Source organism: Gracilinanus agilis, chromosome 1 (assembly GCF_016433145.1).
Source record: "Gracilinanus agilis isolate LMUSP501 chromosome 1, AgileGrace, whole genome shotgun sequence".
Classification (NCBI taxonomy): Eukaryota; Metazoa; Chordata; class Mammalia; order Didelphimorphia; family Didelphidae; genus Gracilinanus; species Gracilinanus agilis.
In genome coordinates this window covers 91,831,622-91,849,876 of record NC_058130.1, presented here as the reverse complement: position 1 = coordinate 91,849,876, position 18,255 = coordinate 91,831,622, and the positions used below count along the sequence as shown (strand labels likewise).

The window sequence follows — 18,255 nt, the reverse complement described above, 5'->3', positions numbered from 1 at the left end:
AAGTCAAAGAGATAAAATGTAATAATCAATGGATTCCCTAGGAACTAAGAAAACCAAACTCAGCTGAAAGGAATTCCAAAAGGAAAAGTTCCAGGAACGTCATAGCCAAAATCTAGAGCTACCATATCAAAGAAAAAATTACCAGGTACATCTGGAAAGTACTTCCAAGAAACAAGGAACCACAAGCAGGATCACACAAGACCTGATAGCTACTTTAAAAAAAAAAAAAAAAGATCTTGGAATACAATGTTCCATAAAGCAAAAAAGTATAGTCAGGGGAAATGAAGAGTTGGACACAACTGAAAAGATAATAACTGCAATAGACTTATGGAAAGACTTACATGACCTGATGCAAAGTGAAGTGAGAAACAGAACAATACTGTACATAGTGACAGCAATTGTATGACCAACAACTGTGAATGATCTCGCTATTCTCAGAAATATAGTGACCAAAATGATCCCAAAAATTCATGATGAAAAATATCCACCTCCAGAGAAAGAGTTGATGGAGTCTAAATGCTGATTAAAACATACTCTGTTTCATTTTTTTTTCTTCTCCTTTTTTGGTTTGAGATCTCTTCCATAAAATGACTAATATGAAAAAATGTTTTACATGACTGCACATGTAAAATCTAACTGATCAGACTTTTTACCATCTCAGGAAGGGGGAAGGAGAGAGGATGGAACAGAAGGAAAGAATTTCTAACTCAAAATTAAAGAAAAAAAATACATACACACATGCATATGTGTGCGTGTGTGCATAGATAGATATAAATAAAATTGTTTTAAGGTATAACTAGGGGGAACAATCACAAAATTCAAAATAACAAAACTACTCTAAATCGGAATGGGCTACCTAAAAAAACAAAGAAAAACACAACAATAATAGGCTTAAAACCAAGAATAACTTATAACACATAAATGACCAGAAGCCTTAAAGTGTGTGTGTGTGTGTGTGTGGGGGGGGGGGGGAGGAATGTATCTTTAATGGAACAGAGGACTTTCAAATATTTGTGATGAAAAGACTAGTGCCTAGCAGAAACTTTGAAATCCAACAAGAAATCAAGAAGGGTGAATTCATCTGAGCAATTGGAAGGGGCTATGTAGTGCTAATATTCAAATAAGGGGAAAAAATACAAGTATTCTTCAATGACTAAATGTCTTCTATGAATTTTAAGGGAATTTTAAAATGAGAAAACCTTGGGGTGGATTCCTTCTGTAGACAGTTTTAAGAGTGAAATGAAAAGAAAGAATAAAGTAGATAAACCAATGTAGAAAGGAGGAAGAAGAGGGTGGAATTTGCTCTTTTTCATAACTGGGGTGAAGAGTATACAAAGATAGAAGAAGAGGTGGGAGAATGTGGGATTCAGATAAACCTTGCTCTTATGTGAAATGGATAATGGTTGAAAACACACATATATAGACAAAGTTAGGTATAGAAATACATCAAATTCAACAGGGAAACAAGCAGAGATAAAATAGTGAGAGTTAAGGGGGAGATGTTAGGAAGGAAGATAGTTCAGAAGAAGAAATATAGGCACAGGCAAAACAAACTTGATCCTAAAGGGAGAATTAAACAGAGAAAAAGAAAAGAATGAGAATCTAAGGCAATGCTCATCAAACTGGGGAATGGATTTAGATTCCAGTAAATAAATGAATGAAAATAATACTGTTATGAAATGAAGAAAAAGACAACTTCAGAAAATCCTGGGTAGTATTAACTGATTCAAGGTAAAGTGAGCAGAACTAGGAGAACTAGTTATACAAGGACAACAACATTGTTAAGGAAAACAACTCCGAAAGACTTGAGAATTCTAATTAAAATAATGATCAAGTATTTTTCCAGAATAATGATGAAGCACACTATCAGTCTCAGTTATCTGAGAAAAATGAAGGACTCAAGATGTAGAATGAGACATTTTCGTAAATGGCCACTATGTGGATTTGTTTTGCTTGACTCTTCTTATTTGCTACAAGATGTGCGTTTTTCCTCTACTTTTCTTGTTTTTTAATGATGGGGAGGGGCTGGGAGTGTTTAATAAATCAATAGTGATGAAAAAAAGGGGGACAAAGAACATTTTTAAATGCAGAGAAATCTGGAATCAGACATTTCCTCACTGTGTGACCCTGGGTAAGTCACTTGACCCCAACTGCCTAGCCCTTGCTGCTTGCCCTTCTGTCTTATAATTGATACTAAGACAGAAGGTAAGAGTTTTTTAAAAATGCTTAGAAGAGAAATTCAGAAGAAACCACAGGCAAGTAGGACAATTTTAAAGCAATGTCTGGATTTTATTATATATTTCATTTTTTAAATCATCATTTAAAATGGAGATCCATATACCATGCTCTTCTTGTTCTCTGTTGTCTATAAGAAAAGGTTCCTTTTTTGGTGCTTTCAGCTCAGAATAAAAATTAAATTTTAAAACATCTCAGATCCAATGGATTGAAATTATTCAGAATAAGTGCCATTCCTCAACAGATAAAGAATTAAATGATATGAATGAAGCTTAAAAAAAAAAGAAATTCAAGATATTAGCATAAAAAAATGCTCCAAATAACTATTTGATAAAAATAAATTAAAGCAACTTGGAGATTCCATTTCACAACCATTAGGTTGTCAAAGATGTCAAAAAAAAAATAAGGAAAATGATAAATACTGAAAGGGTTTTAGGAAAACAGGCACATACATGTATTCTGTTGGAGCTGCAGACTAATACAATCATTCCGGAAAGGAATTTGGAACTATGAACCTAAAGTTAGTAAACTTTCCATACTGGTATCTCAGTAGATCTAGGTTCAACTTCTAGCTCTGACGTTTACTAGATGTGACTACGAAAAAATTATTTCTTTTTTTTTATTTTGGTTTCCACATCTGTAAAATGGAGGTAAAGTACTCATACTAACTCCCTACACAGAACTGTGATAAAGAATGCTTTATAAATTTTCAATTGCTAGATAAATGTGATGTGATTAATATTATGGTGAGTCAGAATAAAAAGAATGGGACTAGAAACCTGGGCTCAAAACTCAGTTTCTCAGTCAGGTGTACTTTCCTTGCTTCAGGTATTCTACTCTACTTGTACTAACCAAAAAGAAATAGTAGAGGGGGCAGCTAGGTGGTTCAGTGGATAGAGAGTCAGGCTTGGAGACAGGAGGTCCTAGGTTCAAATATGGCTTGATATTCCCTAGCTGTGTGACCCTGGACAAGTAATTTAATTCTAACTGCCTAGTCCTTACAGCTGCTCTTCTGCAGAACCAATACCTACCACCAATTCTAAAACAGAAGGTAAGAGTCATTTTTAAAAAGGAAGAAAAGGAAAGAGAAAAAAAAATGTTCAATAATTTCCTACATACAGGGATTCTCTAATGACAGGTTAAACTATGATTCAATCATAGTCACAGTGAAAGACACCTTTACACAAAAATAAAATGGTTGTTTCTAATCCTAGGCCATACAATGGTAACATTTTGGGGCTCAAATCCATTATGCAGTAGCATTGCTGAAGGATTTCCTATCTGACTATAATTCTACTTGATATACGTTTCAGAATCCTACCTTATTGGAAATTCAACCACAGTGTCAAGTTTATCTCTCCAGTATCTGTTGTATGAAAATCGCTTGAGGTGAACCACCAATACCTTTGGCAAGGACCACAAGTCAAATTTCTTCGTGGCCTGTTGATGTTTCTTACAGTTAGGACAATACCTGAAGAGAAAATAAATAGGTTCATTTAAGTGACCTCACTTGATGACTACAGAACCAAAATGGCTCAGGAAAGCACTCAGAAAACTGTTACTACCAGAGGCACAACCTTTTCTTTATAACAGTGAAAGTCCCTGGTGCCCCACATCCACATCTGCCTCATGAGAACCTCAAAACATTCACCATGTCTACTCCATATACATACCACAGAATTTCAAGTAATAGCTAAAGTAACTCTTCTCTGCTCCAGAACCAAGTTATCTCTATAGCATTACTTTAAGTGTCATGTGAAGAATACCAATTTTACTATTTCCAACTCTGGAAAACATGACCAATTAACACAGAAAACATTACTTGCCAGGTATTTAATTTCAGACTGGTATTTATCTTACCCAATGTAAAAGTGTAAAAGAAAAAGTGCCTTCAATAGTTCATTGAAGAGGGCGGATAAGACGACAGCTTAGTAGTAGTGAAATCTGAAACTCCGGGGAATTCTGGGAAGATGGTGGCTTAGATGGAGCAAATCTTAAAATCTCCACACCAAGATAGAAAACAAGAAAAAGGCTTGAATTCTTGAACTTGGCCTTTTCAAGCCTGTTGTGAAGCCCTTAAACCCAGGGCAAAATAACTCCTGAGTGCTGAATCCTTTGAACCAGTGATAGAGGAGACAGAAAAAGTAGCTTTTAGAACTCCCAGTCTTCAGGCAAAAAAGGTTGGGAAAATGAGCAAAAAAAGAAGCACCTAACCATAGAAAACTTCTATGGGGATAAAGAGCAAGACACAAAAGGAAAATGGGAACTGGCCTCAGGCACTGGAAGAATTCAAAGAGGAATTCAAAAATCAAATAAGATAGGTGGGAAAAGGGGAGAAAGAAATTAAAGTAATGCAAAAAGAAAATAGCTCAAAAAGCAAAATTGGTCAACTGGAAAAAAGAGGCACAAAAATCCAATGAAGAAAAGAGTTTCATAAAAAAAAAAAAAAAAAAGAAAACAGAACTGACCTACTAGAAATAGAGGCAAAAAAAAAAAAAAAGGTTCCATGAAGAGTTCCATGAAAAGTAGAATGGACTAGAAGGAAAAGAAGGATCAGAAGGTCATGGAAGAAATTCATTCTTTGAAAATTAGAATTGGGCAAATAGAAGCTAATGACTTCATGAGACATGAAGAAACAACAAAACAAAATCAAAAGAATGAAAAAATAGAAGAAAATATGATTATAGCTCATTGAAAAAACAATTGATCTAGAAAACAGATCCAGGAGAGACAAGATAAAAATAATAGACTACCTGAAAGTCATGATCAATAGTTCATTGAAGAATACAATGGCTATAGCTTTAAGCAGTGTGGATATCTCCTCTAGTGACATAAGACTATAACCCTGATACACCTCAGCAAACAGCCTTCAAGAGCTGCTTCAACCTGAATATTCAATCAACCCCTTGAACAAGAGATAAATCATTCCAACCTCAAGGAGAATGGTCTTTAGTTACCAAGTACACAGCTGGTTTCATCTTGTTGGATTTGCCAGTTTAGGCTCTGCCTCCATAGCTAAGATTACCAGTATGCCACGATGAAACACCAGAGATTTGTAGTGAAGAACAGTGCCTGTGCCTGTATATATACACACACTGCACACTTCTCTCTCCATAGTCCTTCCCATACACATTTACTTAAAAGAACCACTGACCAGGGATCATGCTCCCCCAGAGTTTCCATGGTAGTGAAGAGCTCAATGCAATCTCGAAGGGCCACTGTTGTTTTCTTCTTCTTCTGGGGCTGGAGCATGCTGTTGTGTTTATCATAAGCCTGTTAGGAACACAATGGTTAAGTATGGGGCTACATGGTTCTCCAGAGACAAACAGAAACTCCAAGGAGGCAAAGCCTTACATTCCCCTTTTCCGGTATGTTTAATGGAATACACTGCAGAAACTTTGACATTGTGTGTTTTTCCATTTGAAATCCAAATTTACTGTGCTATCCAGTGTGAGCAAATATTGAGTTTCTAAACCATCATCTGAATTGTGATGGCAATCATACCACTCTCCAAAGATGAAGAGCCTTTTTCCAAACCCTGGTTGTTCTAGCTAGGCTTCTTATTCCAACATCTATGGCACAAAGACTGAGAAACCTGTAATATATTGATATCTCAGTTAGGCAAACTAAATAAATTACCTACCTCTGATTCTTGTTCATCGTAGTGAAGACACCGGGTTTCGGTGTCCCAATCAACAGCAACTGTGGAACGAGCTGTGGAAGAGAAGGACAAGATTTCCATTCCCTGCTCACTGGCCAGCAAGAGAAGAGGCTGCTTGGGTGGCTGCTTTCCAGATGATGGGAAAACAGAGAAGGATGAAAGTCAAGATCTAACTTTGGCACCTGAAAATTGCTGCATCTGAAATTCTTTCCTGAAATTTCTTATTACTAGACCCTCCCCCTCTGGCCTGCACCTAAATTCCTTAGAGCAGGAAGCTTTCTTATTGATCTGGACATCCCTTACCAAAAGTTTGCTAAGGTCTTCACATGATTTTCAGGGAAAACCAAAATACCTGACTGGTATAGATGAATGGCATTTTACATATGCATGCCAAAAATGTGATTGCTCATAAGGCCTCACCTAATTCTTTCTTTCTTTCTTCTTCTTCTTCTTCTTCTTCTTCTTTTAAAATCATGACTCTAAAATAGCTAAGTGGTTCAGTGGATAGAGAACCAGACCTAGAAATGAGGGGTCCTAGGTTCAAATATAGACTCAGACACTTCCTAGCTGTGTGACCCTATGCAAGTCATTTAATCCAACTGCCTAGCTCTTATTTTTCTTCTGCTTAGAATCAATACTAAATATTGCTTCTAAGATGGAAGGTAAGGGTTTTTTAAAAAAAATTTATGATCCTATAGTAATTTTACCTTACAAAGTGCTTTTAGCAAAATAACACTAAGAGAAAGATAATACAAGAATTGTACCATTTCACAGAAAAAGAAAATAAGACATACGTCAAATGGTTATTTTCCTGTCCCCACAAAATTCATATTACTAAAGGTCTATTAACATGCTCTCAAGGGCTTTCCAAATCAGCATTGGTCTCCTATGTAATCATCTGTTTTTCTATGTCTTAGTTGTTCACTTGTTCAGCAAATATTTATAGAAGCAGAGACCCAGATTATCATTCTTATTACTAAATCATTTGACCAATTAATTCTTTTTCAAAAGGCCGTGTCTTATGAATAATCTTGTGGGGAGAAAAATTACACTACAAGACTTTTTCCTCCAACGAAATAGAAGCAGTTTCTTTAGAAAAGATTCACACACCGAAAGAAAGATGGTGCTAATACAGAGATCATGACTTGTTCCTTCTCTTACTACGGTACTATGTAAAGGAGAGACAGGGACTTTGTGGCACCTAGCAGTGAAATGCAAAAGTCATAAAATTTAAAATAGAATTAAAATTGTTTAGTCCAATCTCCTCATTTTACAGATAAGGAAATTGAGGTAAAAAGAGAAGTAATACAAAATAGTACAGGTAGTAATAGACCCTGGATTCAAACTTAGGCTGTACTTTACAAGTACAGAATAGCCAACAGACATATTCTGTGGGCATTCTTCAGGAAATTTCTTTATTTAGTCAAGTTTACTGTTGCATTTGCACTACTTATTATGAAATATACCACCCCCATAACCCTTTCCCCACCCCCTCCATCCATTTCCAGATCTACAAATAAGCTGATATCTGCTACTAATTTAGTTAAAAATATAAAAAGACAATGCTTACAATTCAGTTTGAGGAGCTTCCCATCTGCTGCAAGAGAATTGATGTCAGTGGTGCCATAGGAATTCACCAGGCTGAAGGTGAAAAGCCTTTTTTTGCAGTGCTGGCTTCTGACTCTCTTTGGGATATTCTGACAGGACTCATTTCCCAAATCATGTTCAGCACAGTCTTCAGTTGAACAGGACTCTGTATCTGTAGCTTGTCCTTTGCTGTCATCCTGGTGTTCCATTTCTTCTTCTTCTCCTAATACAAATGAAAAATGAAGTCTAGCATCAATACTTTAGTTTTTTTTTTTAATTTAAAGAACCATCTAGTAGATTTAAAAATCACTAGTAGGGTTATCTTTCATTACATTTACCTGAATATGAAATTAAATAATGCTTTATCTTAACTTTAAATTCTATTTGACACTTTCCAATTGCACACACAATCCCAGGGAATGAAAATATTAGAGTAAAAAATATGACTGGCAAGAAAGTGACTTTTAAAGTAATGATTAGGTTGCAAAGACCTGTACTGGGCACTTAGGATACAAAGATGTTTGAAAAATAAAAACAAAAGCAAAAACCAATTCCTCTTTTCAAGGAGCTTACACTGGTACAGGTAGTATGATTTATAAACATATATTCAAAGTACATTTGCAAACATATATTCAAAGTTGAATGAGACAGGGAAAGTAGATACAGTTTTGGAGATTCAGATAAAGGGCATTGAGAAAAGTTAAAGATGGAGTGATTACTTTCAGTTCATAGGATCATCAATCTAAATCTTGAAGGGACCTAAAGGTCATCTAATCTCACTCCTTCATTTAAAAGAAAAGGAAATTGATGCTTGCCCAATAAAAAAGGATAAAGGGCTTGCCTAAGGTTACATAAGCAATTGATGGCAAAATCAAGACTCAAATATAGATCCCTGCACTCCTAAGTGACTGTTCCCTCCACTATACTTAAAAAGAAAAAATCCTTACCTTCTGTCTTAGAATTAGTAATACTAAATATTGGTTCCAAGGGAGAAGAGAGGTAAAGGCTAGGCAACTGGAGTTGCTAGGATCACACAGCTTGGGATTGCCTAAAGCCAGATTTCAACCCAGGATCTTCTGTCTCCAGGCCTGGTACTCTATCCACTGAGTACACTATACCTTTGAGGGAAAAGGATTTCCATAGAGGCAGGAATTCAATAGAAGCAGGAATTCATTCCCTGCATAGGAACAGATGGTGAATATAGAATAAAGAGGCAAGAAAGAAAAGGTCAAGATCAAGGAATGGTGAAGAGTATAGTTTGACTGGACTGTAGAATGCATGAAAGAAACTAATGTAAAATGAGGCTAGAAAGGTATAATGAAGCCTGACTGTGAAAGGACTTTCACTTCAAGTAGCAGTAAGAATTTTAAGATATTTAAGATGTGAATTCTGCAGAAGTTTACAGCAGTAACTCTAAAGAAGAAATCTATTGGGGTTCAACATTTACTTAAGGTGTACCTACCTTACAAGTCAGTCTATTGCTAGATAAAGGAGAGGAAGACCCAAATGCCCCTGGGGATGATGAGTGATATTACTATAGCAAGAAAGTTCTCAGACTTTTTCAGATTGAAGCCTACCAAATTTGAATCCCTCCTGGTATCAATTAAGTATAATATGGTGGGCATCTGGTTTTGAGGAACCTTTTCACTAAATTAGCTGTCCTCCAAAAAATTTAACTTTTTCAACTTATACACTTTAGTCTAAAAACTATAAAATGTTTAAAATAATCTTCTCAAGTCACTAGGAAGATTATTTTGGCAGTGCTATAACAGATAGATTAGAAGTATGACAGGCTAAAGTCAGGAAGGCCAGTGAGGAGAGAACTGCAGATCTGAACAAAGTTGACTGCATTGAGAGTGGAGAGGAAGGGCCCTGTGTAATTTTGCATGAAGTGTTCATTTCATTTCAACAAGTGTTTGCTAAACACCTACTATATATGTGGGCAAATAAAAAAAAGGGAACTGGAAGGAAAAAAGAAGTAAAAATAGGAAGAGTATCAGAGCCTTTTCTCCTTCAACAATCAACTGAGTTTCCCCTCTACACCACAGACTGCCAGGTATCATACCCTCAGCCATCTCAGCAAGGTGGGTAAAACTGGCTAGTGACATAATGTGCACACAAAAGTTTGTCAAAAGAAGATATAGTCACAACTGATACAATTCACCCATACTCACATATGGAGAAAGTCTTGGGCTGGGAATGAAAGCACCTAGATTCCAGTTCTGACTTTACTAGTAACCAGCTATGTGACCTTGAACAGGTCATCTGACCCACAAAGAAGGGGACAGTCTCAGACTAAGGCCTCTACTATCTCTGAAATCTGATTCTATGACTGCTAGCAAGAGCTGACTCACGAAGAAGAAAAACTGCTAAGTCCTTTTTAGATTTTCCTCGAGACAAAATCAAGTGTATAAAACTCAAAAATGGGACCATGTCTCTTCCTAGCCAAAGTATTCTGGCTAATGAGTCAGAATCCAAGAGGTGCTAAAGTTTTATCAAGTTTCAAAGCATAACAGAAGCAAAGCTGACTTTCCTATTTCTAAGGCTATCTGGTCATATCTGGGTCCCTGCAGATATAGCACTCCCTGCAGCTAGTTGCTGTTGTTGAGATGTTCAGAGACAAAGGATGTACATACAAACAGAGAAAAGGCATCCATGACACTAGCACAGCTGGAGAAGCAAGGATTCTGGAGAGACTAACACCAACCACACAGGAACGCACTACCAAACAGATTTTCAAAATTTCCCATCTTTTCAAAGATTACTTGCTTGTAAGCTATTTTGTCCATTGACATAGATTAAAAGCCTTCCATGCACAATAATATTTACAATAATCAAAACTGATATTTTATATAGGACCTTAAAGTTTATAGTCTTTTACAGAAAACAAAATTTTGTGTATTAGAGATAATCTCTTGGTTTGTTTGAGCCTCATCCCAACCCTAGACACTTAGTAACTATATAGGTATTATTGCCCTTATTTTACAGGTAAAGAAACTGAGGCTCTAAAAAATTGGGTTTTTTGTCCATATTCATATAGCTACTAATTGTCTCAGATAAAGTTTGAACTTAAATCTTCCTGATTTCAATATCAGCCATCCATTATACAATGTTATTACATCAAATTTTATTAGTTAGTGACTAACTGTCTGGAGCTGCCTGAGGAAAGGCATCTTTCTTTGGTAACGTGACTATCTCTATGCTTCTCTGCCAGAGCTTATGATATCCCAAAAGTCCCTATGAGAAGCAAGGGCTATCTCCATAGCACAGGAAGACATCGAAGGATGACATCTGGGGAGATATCAAAGTATTAAAATAAATAAAATGTACTCAACACGAAACCACTTTGAACACAATTTAATCTTTATATGATTTAAAAGATACTTTTTGATCTGGCAGGGCCCCTTTCTAACTACTTTCCACTGCATGCTGTGTAAATGGAATTAGCTCTAGCCCATTCATAGTCAAAACTCTACTTACCCAAGATAACATCATCCCCACCTCCCTTAGTGGGGAGGGGAGATGAGTTACCCACGTGACAATAAGTAACAAATCAAGAACAAGGGACTACCCTTTGGGCAGTCCAAATCAGTGTAGAGGCTGCCATTTGTCCACTTGAATTAGAGGTGGACCCACAGGAAGTGACTAGAGACACTATCTCTTCAAGTATGTTGGTTACTTCCTGTTGAGGCAGTTCCCGCTTTGAACTTGGTTCTCAGCAGAGACTTCAGACTGCTTCCTACCTTGGCGTTTTCCAAACTCTACCTTAAGTTGGCTTCTAGCCTCTCTGACTGCTAAGGCCTTGTGACGTGTAAATTAGGTTAATAACCTTTTTTTTTTTTTTAACCCTTGTACTTCGGTGTATTGTCTCATAGGTGGAAGATTGGTATGGGTGGGCAATGGGGGTCAAGTGACTTGCCCAGGGTCACACAGCTGGGAAGTGGCTGAGGCCGGGTTTGAACCTAGGACCTCCTGTCTCTAGACCTGACTCTCACTCCACTGAGCTACCCAGCTGCCCGCCCAAGGTTAATAGCCTTTTAACCTTCTCTCTCCATCCAGGCCTCTGCAGGCCTGGACTAGCCTCTCCCTCTTTTTTATTTCCCTACCTTCTACCTTCCTAATTGTAAATAAACTACCTTAAACCCGATCCTGACTTGGGTCTATTTTAATTATGGAATCAATCTGAATTATTGATTCCTGGCGGCCACACTTTAAATATATACCCATATAATATCTAAAATCTCCCTCTTACAATGCAATAGGAAAAAATTTAAGCTCGGAATAAAAGGAATCTGTTGTCTGCTTTGAAGAAAATAATTATTTTTTTAAAGGTATAGAGATTCCCTATAGTGGAGCCCTAATTCCATCAGTCAGAGTCTGTTATCTGCCAGGGCCTTCTTCCTATAGCAATAGAAAGGAAACAAGTTCCAAGAATTGGGTCTCTTGCTTCTTTCTTAGTTCATGAGGAACTGTCTGATTGAACCATTTGCCACCTGAGATTTCACTGTGAGACTCAGAGAGGAAAAAAGAATAGGGTTTGTTTTCACCTGCATCTCTCATAACCTGTCTTCTTCCTTCTTACTAGATGGCCTAGGACAGTGATGGTGAACCTATGGCATGGGCGCCAAAGATGGCACACAAAGTGCTCTCTGTGGGCCCTCAGCCATCTCCACTCCCCCACCCACACATACACTTCATTACTAGAAAGGCAGAGGGACTCAGGCAGAATTGCTTCCCTCCCCCTCTCCACCATGCCTGATAACATTTTTTTTCACATCCCTCACCCCTCTGCCCAGCAACCCAATGGGAGTGCTTCCTCCCTCCTCTCAGGTGGCAGAGTTGGAGGGGAACAGAGTGCTCAGACAACTTCCCTCCCCCTGTCTATACTCACTAAGGGCATTCCTCACTTCACCTGCCCCTCTGCCCAGCAGCCCAATAGGAGCTCTTTCTCCCTCCCCTGTATGGGTCAAAAGTGGGGTAAGAGGGGTATATCCAGCATGATAGGGAGGAGCGGAGCTCTTGGTCTGGGGAATGGAGTGGGGGCAGGGTCCAGCACTCCCTCTCTAAAAAGTTCACCCTCACTGGCCTAGGACATTTGCTACCCAGCATAGCCAAAGTGCTGCTAACTACATCTGTGATGCAAATCAAGGGGCTAAAGAACATTAAGAGAAGTAGATGGTACAAAAGACAGAAGAGGAAACAGAGATCAAGGGAACAGCTACATTTGGAAAATGTAGTCTATAAAAATGAACAGTTAAAAGAAAAGCCTATAAACAAGGTCTGAGAGCTAACAAAGGCACCCATAGCTAGGCATTACTAAAGCTCCAGGTCCAATCTCAGCAAAAACTAAGCTCTGAAAAGATAAAAGTCAAGCATCTAGTGTTCTCTTTGAATAAGGGCCACCTCCCAGATGTGCAATAGAGATAGCAGAGCAGCAAGAAAGTACAATGAGCTTCCTCTAAACACTCTTTCAAACAAATCTGGAATGCTGATGGGGAAATCCAGAAAAAAAAGTCACAATGAGTCCTTTGTGTAATCCAGCCCAGCAGAGAAGACAGAGTGGTCCTGCAGACAACAAGGACAAGATCAGGTCAGTAGATGGCAGTCCATGAGCATTTATAACACCCAGGAAGAAGTTGCACAATAGTGCAAGGGGAGAACTAAGACCTGGACCAGTGATGGCAAATCTTTTAGAGAAGGAGTGCCGTGCCCCTCCCCTATACCCTGACTTTACCCCATCCAGGGGAGGGAGAAAGCACTCCCATTAGGCTGTTGGGCAGAGGGATGGGGGAATGTGAAAAAATGTCATCAGGCGATGTGGAGAGGGGGAGGGGAGCAGCTCCATCTGAGTCCCTCTGCCTTTCTAGTAACAAACTCTGGGGGTAGGGGTGGGGAAGGCAGCCGCATGTCCACAGAGAGTGTTCTGCATGCTATCTTTGGCACCCATAGGTTAACTGACCTAGACTGAGGCCCTGAAACAGAAATAGGTGCCATATAAAAGCCTGTCACCCATGAGCCTGAGAGCACAATAAGGAGAGAATCTGTGCAGGGTAGTGTAATTCCTGGGAAGAAAGGCCCTGAGCTATGCATGGAAAAAGAAGGAAATTCAAAAGTCATCAGCAGCCTTAGGCCTCAGGCTCAGAACAGAGGTTCGTTCCTTCTACTATCTTGTCCAGCTTGCAGAGAAATAACCAGAGCAAACCAAAGGGGAACCTACCCTTCTGCCACTGTGAACCGACAGAGCTTTCCAGCAGGTTAATAGGGACTAAGTCCAAAAGCAGTCTACTCTTGTTCAGACTCAAAATCCAGGCCAGGAATTTGCAGAGCTCAGGTAAGGGGGGTAGCGATTGGATTCTGCTCTAGATCAGACTATTTTAGGAGCACTAATAGTTTGTGAGTCCCCCAGACTGTTCTCTGAGATCTTATAATAAATAACACAACACTTGATACTCCAAGAAGCAACAGATTGCTACTGGGCTTAGCTATAATCACTCAGCTAAGAACCTCTGCTAGTTCTAAGTTAGTTCTAAGCTAGTTCTAACAGAACTGCAGGCTCTCCTTTGGTTGGGAATTCATGACTTGGTTACTTCTCTGCAGCCCTCAGAGTCCCACCATTACTATTTGTTTTTGAACCTGTTTCCTCTCTCAGTACACAGTTTGAGGCCTGTGTTTGGGTGGGGAGATGGACTGGTATCTCCTTATTTCAATCTGGATGGGAAACCCAGAAAAGGGTAGTAAATGACAAGGCTCTCAGTTGGTACCTGTCCCCATCAAGGTGTCCTAGCACAGGTCTAGGATCTCTGCTTCCTGGGGTGCACAACCTCTTTCTAAGAGTCAGAGTGCTCTGTCCATGGTACTCTTTTCCAGACCTATCCTCAGCACCTACAGACCTATCTATCACAATATGCCCATGTGGGCAGGACAAATAATTCACTGTGACTTTATTTCAGATTTTCTCATTAGGAATGAATCTGGTGTGTTTTCTAGATCTCTTCAGAGGAAGCTGAAGAGAAGGAGCTTGCTGTATTATTTCCATCTATTCTCCCATCTTGGATCTGATCCTAAAAGGGATTCTTTTAGCTCATTTCAATTTGGCAAATATCTATTAAGTACCAATTATATGCAAGAGACCACATCAAGAGTTAGGGATACACTGTTGGTGATGGAATACTATTGTGCTGAAAGAAATAACACTGGAGGAATTCCATGTGAAATAGAACAACTTCCAGGAATTGATGCAGAGTGAAAGAAGCAGAACCAGGAGAACCTTATACACAGAGATGGATACACTGTGGAATAACTGAATATAATGGACTTCTGCACTAGCAGCAATGCAATGATCCATGACAATTCTGAGGGACTTATGAGAAAGAACTCTATTCACATCCAGAGAAAGAACTGTGGAAGTAGAAACACAGAAGAAAAACATGATTGATCACATGGTTTAATGGGAATACGATTGGGGATTTAGACTCTAAGCCAGTGATTCCTAAAGTGGGTGCCACCACCCTCTGGTGGGTGCTGCAGCGATCCGGGGGGAGCAGTGACGGACACAGGTGCATTTATCTTTCCTATTAATTTCTATTAAAATTTAAAAAAAAATTAATTTCCAGGGGGCTAAGTAATATTTTTTCTGGAAAGGGGATGATAGGCCAAAAAAGTTTGGGAACCACTGCTCTAAGCAATCACCCTAATGCAAATAATAATAATATGGAAATAGGTCTTGATCAATGACAAATGTAAAACCCAGTGGAATTGTTCATTGGCTATGGGAGGGTGGTGGGAAGAGGGGAGGGAAAGAACACGAATCATGTAACCATGGGAAAATACTCCAAATTAATTAATTAAATAAAGGATTTTAGGTTGGAAAAAAAAGAATTAGGGAAACAAAGACAGAAACAACAGTCCCTCCCAGCAGTCAAGGAACTTATGCAGTAATAGAGAAGATAATGTGTAAACAGGTAAGTAAATAAACATAAGATTTTGGGGGACAGGAGGGGGGCAACTTGGGTGTAGGGGGAAGAGATCAGGAAAAGTCTGTTGAAGAGTCAATATTTATATGCTCTTAGATATTCCTCCCACAATGGGAAGAAAGCACTTTGAAAACTAAAGTTATTACCCTTCCTGTCAAATTCTCCAAATTAGCCATAGTCAGCTAGTACTATTACTATTTATTCCAGTCTCCCAGGTGCACAAGCTTGAGATTCATGTTCTCATCCTAAGCCTGTACATTTATATACAGTTTATCACTGAGTCTTGGCAAGTCTTTCAGCAACTATTAGAAATAGCCCTTTCCTTATTAAAAAAAAAAATCAAGATAGTTCAGAGCTGTCACCTTGGAGATCTGACTTACTGGTGTGCCCTGCCCATCACTGCTTAATCTGCAAGACTGTCTGCAAACCAGATATGGCTGAGATTCAGAAATTCAATAAATCTAAACTGAAGAAGACAGAAACATAAGAGAAAAAACCTACTGCCTTCAAAAGAAACAATTGAACAGGAGAAGCAAGTGGGTGAATCATCATAAAATCTGCCCTGCCAATATACACTGTACATTCCACAAGCATTGCCTTCTTAATTTTATTTCTTTTAGCTGTTTAACTTTGTAAGAAACAAAGAGGGGCAGCTGGGTAGCTCAGTGGAGTGAGAGCCAGGCCTAGAGACAGGAGGTCCTAGGTTCAAATCCGGCCTCAGACACTTCCCAGCTGTGTGACCCCCTAGGCAAGTCACTTGACCCCCATTGCCCACCCTTACCAATCTTCCACCTATGAGACAATACACCGAAGTACAAGGGTAAAAAAAAAAAAAAAAAAAAAAAAAAAAAAAAAAAGAAAAAAGAAAAAAAGAAACAAAGAGGTTGGATAAAATTTAAATGACTGTGCTGCCCCTTTCAACATCAAAAGAATAAAGAACTACCAACATTGAACTGAATGAAGGCCCAGCTGACTGCCTCTTTCCATCTGCCTGTCCTGGCTAATTTGGGTCCGGTGGCATTTAAAAAAAAAAAAAAAAGAAAGAGAGCTTGCATATTGGTTAAAAGAAGAACACTGGTAGGACTACAGTGAAATCTAGTTAACAGTAAATGCAAAGTTGTACCAAGATCCTGGCAAGCTGTAAAAAGCAGTTAATCAGATTGCCTTTTTTTTTTCAAATGATTTTAATTATTGGAAAGCACAATTTTAAAAATATGCCAATAAAGTTTTAAAGCCTGAAAAAAATAGTCAAATTTGTACCACTGCAACCTGCAAGATCTTCCAATCCTGTCCATTCTTGAAGGGAGAAACTTAGTTCTCAAAAATGATTATGATGACAGCATCTAGAATGATTCTCCAAAGTCTCAAATATGAAATATGAAGATCAAAATGAAGTATTTCAAGGACCACTACCATCCTATTACTATAGTAACTAACCTTTCCTTCCTAATAGTCCTTAATCATGGTCCTATTAAGGCAAACTTTCTACTTTTTATATCAAAACCTACTTGTTCCTGTTGTCATGCCTTTGCCCAGGTCATCCTCTGAGCTAAAAAAATGGCCTCTCTGCTAAAGATATAATTCTCTTTCTCTAAAATCATACTAGATCTTTGTAGTGGCAAAAAGCTGGAAAATAAGGGGGTGTCCATCAATTGGGGAATGGCTGAACAAATTGTGATATCTGATGGTAATGGCATATTATTGTTCTGAAAGGAATAATGAACTGGAGGAATTCCATGTGAACTGGAAAGACCTCCAGGAATTGATGCAGAGAGAAAGGAACAGAACCAGGAGAACATTGTACGCAGAGACAGATACACTGTGGCACAATCAAATGTAATAGACTTCTCTACTAGCAGCAATGCAATGATCCAGGACAATTCTGAAGGATTTATAAGAAAGAATGCTATCCACATTCAGAGAAAGATCTGTGGGAGTAGAAATGCAGAAGAAAAACATATGATTGATCACATAATTGGATGGGTATATGATTTGGGATGTTGACTATAAATGATCACTCTATTGCAAATATTAATAATATGGAAATGGGTTTTGAACAATGATACATGTAAAACCCAGTGGAATTTCTCATTGGCTACAGAAGAGGGGAGGGAGGAGGGAAGGGAAAGAACATGACTCATGTAACCATGGGAAAATATTCTAAATTAATTTAATTAATTAAAATCATCCTAGACAAAACTTCATCCTTGAAGCCTTTTAATAAGATTGATTTAAAAACAAACTTACACAGAATGAAGGTTTTTCTTAAGTTTTGCAGTTCAATTATTTGTAAGTATAAGTCTGTTTCATTTTGTTAACAGTTTAATGGAAATACTTGTAACAAAATTATTAAAAACAGATGTGAAAGTCCTGTCTGGAATTTAGGACTTAGTCAATTCTAATTTAATTTATGTACATTAACTCTCCTAAAAACTTTAATGGAGGCAGCTGGGTAGTTTAGTGGATTGAGAGTCAGGCCTAGAGACAGGAGGTTCAAATCTGACCTCAGACACTTCCCAGTTGTGTGACCCTGGGCAAGTCACTTGACCCCCATTGCCTAGTCCTTACCACTCTTCTGTCTTGGAGCCAATACACAGGGTTTTTAAAGAAACTGATTTAACAAAGAAATTTAAGGGCTAGATTTTAGATATTATCTAATCCAACTTCCTATATCCAAGCAGGAATTCACTGCAGTACTCTTAACAGGTGGTCTATGAGTCTTAGCATGAACAATTGTAGTCACAAAGTACTCATAATCTAATCTGTTCTTTTCATTAGGAATACTTGAAAGTCTTCTCT

At 38.3% G+C, this 18,255-nt stretch overlaps 1 protein-coding gene across 2 annotated transcripts in view; it reads right to left on the bottom strand.

Annotated features, from left to right (window-relative positions):
• Positions 1 to 18,255, bottom strand: part of USP4 (ubiquitin specific peptidase 4) — a 73,783-nt gene that overhangs the window by 5,534 nt on the left and 49,994 nt on the right. For both annotated transcript variants that reach the window (XM_044678794.1, XM_044678867.1), the window contains 4 exons: positions 7,467 to 7,706; positions 5,879 to 5,949; positions 5,390 to 5,508; positions 3,557 to 3,706 (listed from right to left, as the gene is read on the bottom strand). In XM_044678794.1, coding sequence (XP_044534729.1) covers positions 3,557 to 3,706; positions 5,390 to 5,508; positions 5,879 to 5,949; positions 7,467 to 7,706 — 580 coding nt within the window. The remainder of the gene's footprint in view (positions 1 to 3,556; positions 3,707 to 5,389; positions 5,509 to 5,878; positions 5,950 to 7,466; positions 7,707 to 18,255) is intronic.